Here is a 13,774-nt window from a genome sequence, read left to right on the forward strand (position 1 = left end):
CTCCATGGCCAAGTGATTCGCGCGTGTCAACGAATGCCGGGAAATTTCTATCTGTTAAAGCCCAGCTTTCTAAAGAAGCAGTTGTTCCCTGCGGATATTTAGGTTTTGCCTCCCACGGGGACGACGGGGGACGAAGTTTTCCCCTCCTCGTTAACTGTCTTCACTTCTCTCTTTGCTCCCTAGACGTCAGACATCAGCGCTACTTATGAAAGACTTCACCAAATTTTGGGACTTTTCCAACATGATTTGAGCGCGATTTGACTTTGTTTGCTTGGTTCCGTTACCGTTGATGTGTCTTCGCATCTCTTTTTCCTCAGCTAGTGATAATGGATATCTTTTTCATTACAGTGCTTATTTTCTTAATTAACGGACTACAAGCAGCATCCCGTTATGGAAGAGACCTCATGCCATACATGTAAGTAAATATCAAAACATCGTCTGAGCGAATGAAGTTGAATTAACTTTAAGGGGAGAAAGTTTCAGTCATGCTCTCTTTAGTGCCAGTCTGTTGGGCTAAGACAAATTGATCAGAATATAGGATATTTCCACATTCAAGATTAGCCTACATTTCGGCTACGTTTTCCCTAAAATACCACTGATTAAAAGACATTGCGTGAAATATAGTTCTAAGCTGGACTACTACAGTCAGAGGATGCAAGTCCACAGCCACACTTTATAAAAACTATGTTGCATGTCTCCAGCGGTAATTTCGTTTAGACGCTACAGGTAGAGACGCACTACAATATATGAGTTGAAACTCAATCTTGCCCTGACTCAGTGCAAGTCCATACAAGAAGATACTATTAATATGATAACAGCAACGTTGGCAGAATGATTATTATCCTCCCTCCATAAACCTTGTTTCTATGGTGCTAATTAGGTTGTCCTCTGTAAATAGACCTAATTGCAATTAAGTGTTGAAGACAGATCGGAATGGGAAACATTGCCCCCAACCGCTGTGGTATTTACATTGGATCTGACATTTAATGCTAGGGAAAAACCTCAAAAATATTAAATTCAAGTGTAAAAGTATCCTTAGAATATACCATTATCTCTGGCTTTTACCTGTTTTCACTTAACTCTAATTTGCTAATAGCTACTTTCAGTCATTATTGAGGTAATCTGAGAGTTGTCATTATGTGAAATGGAAATGCGCCTCTACTCTTGCTGAACAGCTTTCCAGTCACTGGATTAGACCAAGCCACAGCCCCCTGATTACCTCTCCAGGCGCTGTCTCTATCTGCTGTCAGCTGGCCCTGGATGCTCACAGGCTCCATAAAAGTGCCCAAAAGAGTCTGGTGCGCTTTGGGGCATGAAGCCATAAAGATCAGTTAGTTCCCATTGAGACAGACTTATGATCCGGCTCTTTGATTAGTCATGTGTGCAGTGCTGTGACTTACGGCTGAGTCAGAAAGTATCAGTCACAGAAGAAATTATCTTATGTGAGTGTGTGTGTGTGTGTGTGTGTGTGTGTGTGTGTGGATGTGTGAGGGAGAGAGAGAGAGGAACAGAGAGATTGTGTGTGAGACTGTGTTGGTTGAGAGAGAGAGAGAGTGAGAGTGTGTGTGTGTGCGTGTGTGTGTGTGTGTGTGTGTGTGTGTGTGTAAGCATTTTCCTGTTCCTTCAGGTACCGGTAAGTCTCTTACCATGTTGTCAACAAGCCCTGCTGCAGGTAGAGTCTTGTGTGGTACTACTTAGTTATTCTGCTAATACTGGAGAGGAATTCTCCTCGGAGGATAACAAAACCCCAGGAGGACTAGAGGCCTGTCAGATCCTCAACAAACAACATTAGTCTTACAAATAATGCCATCACAACAGGGTACCGGAGCAGCGGCTAGGCAGGTGTAATGTTTTTTTGTTTCTAATGTCAGCCTGATGTTTGTCGCCCCCGACAGGCCGAATGTGTGCGCTGAGCGCGAGGTAAAGCTGGTGGCGCAAAGACAGCCGTGCGTCCAGGCCTTCTCGCGCATGGTCAAGGTGTGGAAGCAGGGCTGTATGGGCCAGTCCTGGTGCATGGGATACGAGAGAAGGTATGACGTGTCTATGTATGGATGGTCTGCTAACATCGCAGTTCTCTTGCCTTGCTTCCCTTTACCCCTTGCACATCACCCTACCTCCCTTTCTTATTCTTTCCCCCAACCGGCCTCAAGCAAACGACTACCCCCCCTTAGCTTTTTTTTCTGTTTAAAGAGAGTTTTTTTCCTTTCCTCCATCTCCTTGTGCTTGTTCCAAGAAGCTTGGTCAGGCCTTGGGCGTTTGGATCTAGTTATGTCTAATTCTTGATTATACACATCACATTTTATCAATCTGCAGTCCACTCCAGACCATGATCAACTGAATAAGATCCATGGGAAGGCAAAGCCAGACATCTATCTGTCTGTCTATGCATCTGTCCATGTGTGCACATCCATTCAGTCGCATGCCCATCTGTCCGTCCATATGTTTCTAATGCCATTTATGACCTAGTCATCCATGCATCAATTTATAATGGGTCCACCAGTGTCCTCTACTCCATTATTCATGTATGAATGTCTAAATAACATGTTTATGTTGTCAATGCCACTTCACCAAAGCAAATGGCGCATGTGTTTGTGGCCATTATGTCAGCTTTAATAACGGAAAAGCTTCTTTGAAAGAATTATTGATTCTTCCTCATGAATGCCTTCAGAACTTGAGTTTAAGGAATTTCTAAAGCCTGCACTATGTAGAACAGGTCAATGATGTGAAGACACTTTGTTTCTCATTTACAGAGCCTGGACTATGGAGGTTTTTTATAACACTCCACACTAGAGTGACAGCTTAAGTAACTTGGGGAGAATTTAACTAAACTTGACAAAAAGTGTAATGGATTATAATCAAAGACTGTACCTTGTGTAAATGTGCGTGTGGGGGCAAACTAAATGAAATATGTAAGGTATTTTTTATTTTTTTTTATTTAAATATATGTCTTTTGTTTTGATTTTTGAATTGTTATGAATTGTTATTGAATAGTGCTTGTAGAAAAAAAACAAAAAAACAATACAAAACAAAAAGTTAAGTCCCCCAATGAGGGGTGGTGGTGGTGGGTTAAAAAAAAAAAAAAAGACTGTACCTTTACACATTCTCTGAGGAGCCCTCTTACTCTAACAGTGTGTACCATACAGATTAGGCTTAGTGTCTTTGCCTGTGCGTCTTCAAACACATGGGCTGTGTCCTTTCACCTCAGCTCTTTTTAAACCCGTGTCAGGTTAGTTCTGGTTCATGGGCTGTTTTTCCCGCTTCTGTAATCAGGGCCTTAACCCCCCCCCCCCCGGCCTTTAAGTGTAAGGTGTCCTCAGCGTCAGCCTGAAAGGTACAATTTGGAAGGCATCCTCAGAACACGCATACCTCCAAGGGACAACACTGGAGCTCTCTTTGCTATAGCACTCTATCTCCACATACACTCTCTTCCTCCTCTCATTCTCTCTCTCTCTTTTTCCCAACACACACTCTCCTTCCCTCTTTTTACTCTCTCTCCCAAACATACTCTCTCTTCCTCTCATCCCCCCCTCTCTCAAACACACTGTCTCTTCCTTTCCTCTCCCTTTCCCTCTACCTCTCTCTCCTACACACACTCTTCCTCCCTCTCTCCCTTCCTCTTTCCTTCTCTTCTTGTTCCTCTGTTTTCCACTTTTCCTCTCATACATTTTCCCCATTCATCCCTTTCTCTCTTTCTCAGCACTATCTCTTTCTCTAGTTCTGTGTGGCTCTTGTAGTGTGACCTCACAGGCTGAGATGTTGAAGTATGAGCTGACAATATGAAAACAACCTTGGCAGACAAATAATAATAATTATACTACTACTACTACTACTACTACTACTACTACTACTACTACTACTATTAGTAATAATAATAATAATAATAATAATAATAATAAAACGATATACGATATAAATATGGTCAACAGGTATACCTTAACCATTAACAACAGTGTGCACGCACGCCTACACTTACTCAAAGGTTTGATATGCACATAGCATCTGTATGTACAGCTGGTGTTCCTGTTCACTGTCTGAGGCAGTGACAGGGTGGAGTGTGCGGTCGAGCAGAGGAGCAGCCTGTCTCTACACTCTTACAGTAATCCTATTCAGCTTGGCCATCTCCATCAGAGACATAATGATTTGATTTAAGCTTAGCTCTTTAAAACTTTTTTAAGAATTGATTTATACTGTTTTGTTGTCAAAATGTGTACAATTTCTCTTTCCCTCTACCCCCTTTATACCTGTTTCTCTTTTTTTCTGCCTGCCTCTCTCCTTTTCCCCATCTCATTTTCTTTCTCTCTCCGTCTGTCATTCCATCTAGTTCTCTCTCTCCCTGAGGAGTGTTCCAGGAATCTATCTTAAACCCCTGTCTTAACCTGGCTTTCTCCCATGTACTCACTGAGGGATGTCTGAGATGTGTGTGTGTGTGTGTGTGTGTGTGTGTGTGTGTGTGTGTGTGTGTGTGTGTGTGTGTGTGTGTGTGTGTGTGTGTGTGTGTGTGTGTGTGTGTGTGTGTGTGTGTGTGTGTGTGTGTGTGTGTGTGTGTGTGTGTGTGTGTGTGTGTGTGTAGGGGGTACAAGTCAGCAGTGCTGCAGCTCTCTTTAACAGAGGCCAGGGCTTCAATTAGGGCCCATAAACAAAGAGCCGTGGGCTGCTGGGGAGTAATGACCGTGTGTGAGAGGCGTCTGTGTGCGAGACTCCTGAAAGGCCTAACTACAGGGACATACACACTGATGCTCAGGAGTGCGCCAGCGAGTCTCTCTCTCTCTCTCTCTCTCTCTCTCTCTCTCTCCCTCTCTCTCTTGTTCTCTCTCTGAAGAAAATGACATGAAAGACATGAAGGAGGAGTGGAGATGTCAGACTAATTACGACAGTGTTTGTGTTTTCCTTTTGACGCCCACAGAAACACACAGACACACTCGCATGCACATACACACACACACACACACACACACACACACACACACACACACACACACACACACACACCCACACACACACTCAAACACATGCACCACCACGTCTGCAAATATTAGTCATGCCTTTCAATCTGTCACTCACTCTCTGTCTTAATCTGTCACGCAGGCATACCCACATCCACACAGGCTTTAGGGAAAACCACAAGCTCCCCATCAGACGGGGACTTGGTCTGCCTATCAGGGCCGTCATTATCTGAAGCGTAGCTCTTTAATTCCCTGAGTAAGAGGAATTAAGATGATGATAGATTTGTTTAGGGTCTTCGATAATTATGGCAGGGTGATGCACAAAATAGGCCTGGATTGTCATTACATTCCACTGTCTTGATTTAACTATCTACAGAACCAAGTGTGTATTTCTACTCAAATGTCCTTCTATATGTTGTCCATGAGTTTTCATGTAAATGCACAAATGTGTAGGTACACATACCCAAACACTGCAAAGGCCAAACACAATATCAGCCTGTTTGGACATTAAGTCACATTGTGTCTAGTCTTGCATGTGTAAATAAATGAGTTGGTATGGATCTAATCACTTAATGATCCGTGGTTCTCTGTCTGTCTACAGAACTGCCTACTACACAGCCTACAGACAGGTGTACCGTCAGGACTACCAGACAGTGTATAAGTGCTGCCCTGGATGGTCCCAGCTCAATGGCGAGGCCGGCTGCCTCTATCGTAAGTGTCTTACCCTCTTCTCCTCAGATAGCGCTCACCAGCCTGCCAGTGTGTGTGGTGGTCAGTCACGCTCACGCATTTACTGTTATCAGGTGATGAAATTCTTTGTTGAAGTTGCGGGAGTGATTCTGACAAGTGTGTTTATATAAATTAGTTCCATTTCAGTGTTCTTGATGTGGGTTTTTCTACTTTTAATGGAGTAGGTTCTTGCCAAGGCGGTGTGTGTTGTTGAGAAGTGTTTTTACTAAATGTCGAACTTGAATGTCAACCAGTGCAAGAAGTGCAACAAGAAGTGCAAATGATGTTGCACGTGTTAATGTCCAAAGCAGCTTCTTGGACAGGAATGGCACTCTATCAGTCAAGTACTTCCTCTGCCTCGCGGTCACTGACCTAGTGAGCTCAGGTCATCTATCAGTTTATGTAGAGGAGGTCAAAAATGAGGATCACAGATACTGGTCGAGGGTCGACTCAGGAGACACATGGTTTTGATCAAACGCAGAGGCGGAGCCCCCAGACTCTTTGCCGGATTGTGGACTGAAACACTCGTAAAGATTAAAGGTGATGCTGCCTCTTTATGACGTTTTCGGCAGTTCAGCTAGCACTTCAGAGCAGCTCCTTTAGATTCGGTCCCTAGAGTTTTAGTGTCCTAGACCATGACTGATGGCCAAAAGTGCCTGGCTGTGGAGATGGGACCTTTTTTTTTTCAGGGAGGTACCCCAAACAGACGACAGAGACGTGGAATTTATGTGTGTGTGACAATGAGCGACTGACAGATGAATGGCGAAGGGGGGGTATGGCATTCCCATGCACTTAAACAGGCTTCTTGTTGAACACTCTGAGCTTATGTCTTACAAGGAACTGCCGCAATCCTCAGTGAAGGCTGTCACGCATGACTTTATGTGCTTTACGATTTTTCCATAAAAGAGAGGGGGTTGCTTGTAAAAATGCTGAGTGAGTGGATGGGTTTGCAGTTATGCTTCAAATAGCAGAGGAGACTGGAGTGGAAATGGATTGGGATGGACTTGGCCAAGGACCGTGGCTAAACCTCGGCTAGACTAGGGCCAAACTTGATCTCTTTGATACTCCTGTTGTCCGACCCCCTTCGGTCTGTCTGCCTCTGTGCAGTATTTAGGGTGTGTGATGGACGTGAGCGGTCATGCCAAAGGTTAAAGAGCAGTATGGAGGCTCAGAGTGTTCTTACCCACGTACCCTTCTCTGGCCCAGGAGGCCCGGTCGGCCAGTGGCACCGCCCGTTGGCCCTGAGCTGGTGCGAGTGATGGTGCCAAGTGGAGGCCGGCACAGTAACCTGGACTCAACCCTGACCTCCTGTGGGCAGTGCCAGCCTGTGATTCAGATGAAATACACACTGGTTATATGAACATTTATCAGCCTTAGCTGCATGGATACATTTAACACTGGTGTTTTTTGAGGCCACTCAAGGGGATGGACTGCTAGATGAATGTGAGGAGAATTTCCCTGCAGGCAGTGATTATAATTAAGCATACAATGGATTATAATTAAGAATTGGGCCTTTAACTTGTTATGTACATATCAACATTTCAATATTAATTTTGTTCACAGCAGTTATTTCATCATGAAAAGTACTATTTGATGAGGTTCTTGAAGTAAAGTTCTAGAAGCTTGCAGTGATTCCACATACTAATAGCCAAACTCTATTTTATTTCGTTGCATTGGACCGTGTGCTTTATTCTCTTAGGGATAATCCTCAGGAAACACATTTTGTCCGCATGACTGTAACTTCTCGAGATGTGTGAATGAGAGGTATCACCTTCTCAGTGTGTCCCCCTCTTCAAAACCCCCATGTGACGCTTTGATGGCCCAGCAGAGGCCATGCTGGAGTTCTGTAGACCCACTGACCCAGGTCACTGTATAGCATATTGCGTCGAAGAGAACAGAGGGACCCATTGGTGGCATCCAGCGGATGGATGGGCAGGCAAAGCCGAGGCTTATCCCCATATAGAGGGCGTCCAGCTGAGATCCTCCTGATTGGATTTTATGGGGCCTGGGTCCAGCTTGCATAGCTTACATACCGCGGGGCAGTACCCCCTGACGGACCATGCCTCTGTTCGTCCGCTCCGCTGTGAACTGTCCTTGTGCTTTATCTTGGCGCTGGATAGAGCTTCCTAAGTTTCCCAGCCCAGGAGCCACGGTGCTCTCACTGAGATGGAACAGAGCCCGGGGGCCTGGGACCACCCCTGGTGTACTGCTCCCTGAGCTAGATGCTGCCAGGGGGTAGAAGGCCTGGAGGATGTAAGAGGGATATGTGCAGGAGTGTGTGTGTGTGTGTGTGTTTGTGTGTGCGTGTGTGCGTTGGGCATATGTGCTTGAGAGCCAGACAGACAGACAGGTCATCTGAGAAGCAGACAGGAAGTCTAGAGAAAGAGCAGGACAAGAGTCAATAACAGGGAAGAGTTGGAGAGAATAAATGATTGGAAGGAGACAGACAGACAGACTGAAAGACTGAAAGAGGGAGAGAGGGAGAGAAGAAAGCTAGAAAAAAGAGAGCAGAGAGAGAGAGAGAGAGAGAGAGAGAGAAAGAGAGAGAGATACACAGTGAGAGAGAGAGATTCTCCTGGTTGTGCTTTTCAGCAGGCTCTCATTACCGGTGCCAGTGTTATCCTCAAAGACGTCTTTGTCTGCAGAAGAAGGTTATACTATTAAATTATACTGGCAGGCAGAGGGCTGTCTACCCAGAAGTCCTAAGCTCCCTGGTTTGTGTCTAAACACACCAAAAGCCTCGACGCACATTCCCCGTGCATCGCCCGAAATCTCCTGGAGTCAGGGCTTTACGTTTTTGTTTTTTTCTTATGTGACACTGCCTGGTCTCCTCAGTTTGTGTATTTGTGTGTGTGTGTGTCCGTGTGTGTGTGTGTGTGTGTGTGTGTGTGTGTATGGATACGCATGCGGTTTGGAAGAGTGGCTTTTATCTTGTGAAACTTAAGCCGCAGCAGCACTTTGAAACGGGAAGAGCTAATCACTCTTTTCTCTGACCCATTTAGCAGAGATAAAGCCGGGATGAAGGAGACTCGCGGGGCGAATCCCCCCAGCGCTCGCGCTCACTTAGAGATGCGCTATCTGCACTGTTGCCGCTACCGCGGCTCATTCAACACTGGCCAATCTGGGCAGCGGGGGTGTGTGACATCCAAGACAACAGAGCCCCTCTCTGGTGGCGACGGAGGGAGATAAAGATACAATGTCTCCGTAAAGTGACCTCATCCCGGGAATTGAGAGCGAATTGTGGAATTGTTGTTTGCACATTGTCGGGTTTGTGTTTGATCATGTATATCACCTCGGCAACAACTTCCCTTGCTCTGTTCTCTCTCTCTCTCTCTCTCTCTCTCTCTTTTTCTCTCTCTCTCTCTCTCTTTCTCTTTCTCTCTATTGAACTCACCTTGTTTCTCTTCTCTTTCAATCACTAACTCACTCTAATAGTTCTTTCTTTCTTCTCTATCTTTTTGATTCTTTCTTTCCTTTTCTCTCTCAACAAATCAGTTTTCTTTTGTAGGCTTACCTTCCTGTACCATTCTGTTCAGCAACTATCTCGTTATCATTTTCTCAATCTTCCCTTGTTCCCCTCTCTCTCTCTTTCTCGTCCAGCTGTTATCTCTCATTTTACTGTACGTACTTGCCAACTCAAACTCTACATTTGTTTAAGTTCTCTGTCCTTTTGTAAATGATATACTCATCACTGTATTCCAGTGAATAATGTCCACTGTAAGTCCTCTGGTTATTTTCACAGTGAAGTTGTGTATGTTTAAAGTTTCTTATACAGATGCATCACGTAGTCTCAACAATAGATAAAGGAAGAATGATGCTCATGTGTAAAACACAGGAATTCACAAAACGTTCCGCCTTTATTGAATAACAATAGATTCTGGAGTTCATAGCCATCACTGGAGTCTGCAAGGGAACACCCAGTCATTTGGTTATTGTAGGCCTACTCATGCAGAAAATAAATGTTTGGTGTGTGATTATTTTATCCCAAAATATATGGAAATGTTTTGTTAAATATGCAGAGACAAATGTCTGCTGCCTGGTCCTTTATCACTAACAAGCACCCAAAAAACATCATCAATGAACTCAAGATAGGGTCAAGATCTCATTTTGCTCCAGTGTTTGACAAAGAAAGAGGAAAGAGCTGATTGGAAAAGCATGGACCTGGCTTGATGGAACAAGTGCATTTTAGGCATCCTCTTTGTGTCTGTGAAGGGCAGCCAATTGACTTGATGATTCCTCTGACTGATTCTGTGTTGTGGAGAGGAGAGGAGCTCTTGTCTGGCTAGCCGCTCCCTGTGTGCCCGGACGTCCGTCCACTTTAGCAGCACACTCGAGTGGCCTCTCCAGTCGACACACAATGACTGGTCAGCTCCAGGGTTACTGAATGCCCCCAGGGACGGAGAAAAAAAAGGCAGCAGAGTTGATTGATCCCAACAATGGGATGGCTATGAAATGGGGAAGGGGTGTTGTGTGTGTGTGTGTGTGTGTGTGTGTGCGTGTGTGCGTGTGTGCGTGTGTGCGTGTGTGCGTGTGTGCGTGTGTGTGCAGTTGTGGGTGGGGGTTCTGAAAAGTGGAGACAATGTCTTGACCAGTTTGTAGCTCTTGTTAACCCCTGAATGGAAGAACTGGTGCTATTGTGGGGACGCAAATCGCCAGGGCGGAAATCGTAGAGCCAGCGCAGCCCTAGCAGCCCGGGCCATGAGCCTGAAGTCCATCCCTGGGTGGTCTGCCAGCCTGACCCGGCCCGCTGATATGTTTGTGTGTGTGTGTGTGTCTTAGGTGGCCCTACAGAAGCTCTGTCCTCCCATCGCACAATGCCAGTGCTGCAGAGTTACTGCAAGGCTGTTAATTTTAACGTCACTAACAAACATTGAGGATGAGCCGGGGTGATCTGACCCCTGTAGGGCTGCTGGGTGGTTTGCGGTGGAAACTTTAGGAGGATGTAAATCAGCCTCCTGTGCTGGGTGGTGCTGAGTGGAGCTATCGGAGTGGAGCGGAGCGGAGCGTAGTGGAGCATCTAATGAGTTTGGGTCTCTGCCCGTCTCCTCACTCCCTCCCTGGCTAGTGACCACCCAAATCGTTTATTTGTTTCTCTTGCCATGTTGGCATCCAGGCCACTGCCAAAAGACAACCCCCCCCCCACACACACACACACACACCTCTTGGGATTTTCCCATTCCGTGGAATCTCACCATTATCATATCTCACCTGACAGTTAGCACTTTGAAAGTTGCCTGTACTCAAATATAAACATTTCAATTGCAAATGACAGAGACACTTTCTTTCAATGTGTAATTATACCTGCACGGGCAACCTAAGAGCACAGCCGGCACCTTACAGTGTTTCAGTGGTGAGAAACCATTAGTAGAAGAGCTGTCTTACCCTGGGTTTAGCATCGGCAGCCTTTTATTTGCCACATTCCTCTGCGGAGCTTAACATGATTTGCAGCTTGAAATACAGTGTTGCCCTTTTCGCATGCGTGATTGTAGCCCACCAATTACAGAGAGCTTCACATACTCTAGCTGTAGGGCTCTCATAGGTCAACTCACATGGCCTGATGCATCACTAGTAGGGTTGGGTATCATTTGGGTTTTATCCGATACCGGTGCTAAATCAATACTTTTAAAACGGTGCCAGTGCCAAAATGGTGCCTGAACCGGTACTTTGTTTTTACAATAAAATGATTTAAGCGTGTTTCGGGGCCCAACCCTAATCACTAGGGATTCACCTCAAGGTCAAGGGTTCAATTCCCACTGGACTCGAATACTAATAATATGGATACCCGGTGTCTGCAGACTGCAGAAGGGAATCCTTAAAAGGACTGAATTTAATATTTTGAGTGGGAAAATCATTAAATATTTATTACTGCCATAAATGGTGGCTCAGTACAATTTTGAGTGATATCCTGTTGAGTGTCATGTTAGCAACAGTGAAGGTTGTCTGGTTGGATTAGTCCTTTTTGGAAATTATCCTAATATTGATAAGACACCTGATTTTGCTATGAAGCAAATATATACTGCTCAAAAAAACTTCTGAGGCGAGTGTTTTATTTTGCAAGATCTGTCAGACATTCTCTGAATGTAGTTTGAGAATGGAGAAAAGGGTGGAAGGTCAAATCTTTACTCTGGAATGGCTTTAGCTGTGAGTTAAGGAGTGTAAAATGTCCTGAGTTTAGCCGTGAGTGCTAAATTATAAGGTTCTAACATCATCTTTGTTCTCATGGGATGTTCTGATGAGAGTCAAGTTTTCAGGGCCTTGTTGAACCCCCCCCCCCCCCCCCCCCCCCCCCCCCATCCTTCACCCCACTGCCCCTCCTTCAATGGGAGCCGTTAATCCCGTGAGAGGAGTCGTCTGCGGAGGCGATCCCACGGACGGACGGGGGTGAGAGTCTTAGCCCATTCGCTTCGCTGCGCCGCTTCTTGGGGGAAGAGATTATTTCAGGGCAGATTATCAGGCGTGAGGGAGCAAAGAGTGGCCTGGGCCGGCAGGAATGGATCTGGTTAGCTGCCAGACCCTCTGTGGCTCACACCTCTATTGGTGGAAACAGGGCTGTCCTGAGATCAGTGGAAGATCACTGAACCCTCTGTCATGATGTTTCTATGGACAATCATCTGATTTATTCATTAGGTTTGCCCTTTAGTGCATCAGGAATGAGGTAAACGACAGCAAATTGATTGAAGGTGACAATGCAAACAAATTGACTACAAATTAGAGGAAAACAATCTTGTCAAATTTTCATGCTCTGGGTGTGAGAGCAGAAAGAACCATGCACTGTTCCAGCCAATCAAAACATTGCTTCAGGAGCACAGAAGGCAGGGGTGTCATTTGATTGGCTGTTGAACTCAAATATCAGTAACCTTTTGCCAGAAATGCACCTTTGATGAAGCTGACATGTACATGTTTATGTTTCCATGTGAGTGAGTTTTGTAGAGAGATGTGGGCATGGCTTATTAGCTCTCAGGGGCGCGTCATTTGAGGCCTTCTAACATCCAGATCTCACGAGGAATCTGTGAATAGTGTGAATTCAACTCCGCTCAGCTCAGTGACACTGAACTCAGTTCAACTCAGGCCCATAATCACTGACCCCATGTCCACTTCCTATTCCGACTCAAACATCCCAATGCAAGCCTGTGGGGATTGACACATTCCCATCACAGATGATCTATAAACCAGGACTGATAGATATACTGAAGACTGATTCTACCCCTCTCAATTAGTTCTGATATCTCAGAGGATGTCCACATGTGGTTTGGAAGTTGCCCCCCCCCCCTCCAACCAATGCTCACAAGACTTGTTCACATCTGATTTCTTAAAAGATGTCATCATTCCATGGAGAGAGAAATATCATCTTTCCCTTCGTGACTGGGGTAAAAATCATGTAATTTAATCCCTCTGTGGCTAGTCAGGAGGTTGGTCACAGCGCTGGACAGACAGAGAGGTCACATTCAACAGGCACGCGCAGCTGGGGGTGATGTCACTGTCACTGGGATGTTTTGTGGTGTCGGAAAAAGTGATCCTTTGAACCGACATCCAATCCCATTCCTGGGATTGTCGTAGCGCTCGTTGCTGTTGGCAGTCCAGCGTGTTGATCGTGAGCAGAGCGCAGATTCCTGCTACTTTCCCCACTGTCACCACGCTTCCTAGGAGGATGAACTGATTAGGGGAAGTGATGCGATTGCCTTGCAACACTTTTTCATGCCATAAAAAAAGAGTTGGAAGTTGAAAGCATTGCTAGTTGTTGTTAAAAAATGTTTTTTTTCACCAGGGAACTTTGAATTAGCAGTTTGTTCCTGTGGTCCAGGTGTGTGTCGGTTCACTGTGTGTGTCCTCGCAGTTCAGTTCAGTTCAGTTCAGTTCAGAGAGCAGCTGACTCGGGAGTGGATCTGGCCCATTTCCGGTCAGGCTGGCCAGAATCTGGAGCCACATCAGGCCCACATCAGGGCTACATCTGCTCAAAGGTCAGCTGCTGTGTGTGTGTCTGTGTGTGTGTGTGTTTGTGGCTAATGATGCGTTGTACTGCCCGTGAGCGGGGCGGATGGCCTGGACCTGTTGTTGTGGGTCATGGTGACACGGCATTCTTCGGCTGACATCGCCCACATGCA

General features: G+C 45.7%; 1 protein-coding gene across 1 annotated transcript in view; it reads left to right on the forward strand.

Moving 5' to 3' along the window:
• Positions 1-294: 294 nt before the first annotated feature.
• megf6b (multiple EGF-like-domains 6b) overlaps positions 295-13,774 on the forward strand; it is a 101,870-nt gene continuing 88,390 nt past the window's right edge. Inside the window, exons 1-3 of the mRNA XM_076268146.1 lie at positions 295-415; positions 1,896-2,030; positions 5,545-5,654. Coding sequence (XP_076124261.1) covers positions 327-415; positions 1,896-2,030; positions 5,545-5,654 — 334 coding nt within the window. The 5' untranslated portion in view covers positions 295-326. The remainder of the gene's footprint in view (positions 416-1,895; positions 2,031-5,544; positions 5,655-13,774) is intronic.

The sequence above is a fragment of the Alosa pseudoharengus genome, unplaced genomic scaffold (assembly GCF_046254945.1).
Source record: "Alosa pseudoharengus isolate Yale_2024_CS ecotype anadromous, Long Island Sound unplaced genomic scaffold, YU_APseudo_1.1 YU_APseudo_1.1_scf_5, whole genome shotgun sequence".
Taxonomy (NCBI): domain Eukaryota; kingdom Metazoa; phylum Chordata; class Actinopteri; order Clupeiformes; family Clupeidae; genus Alosa; species Alosa pseudoharengus.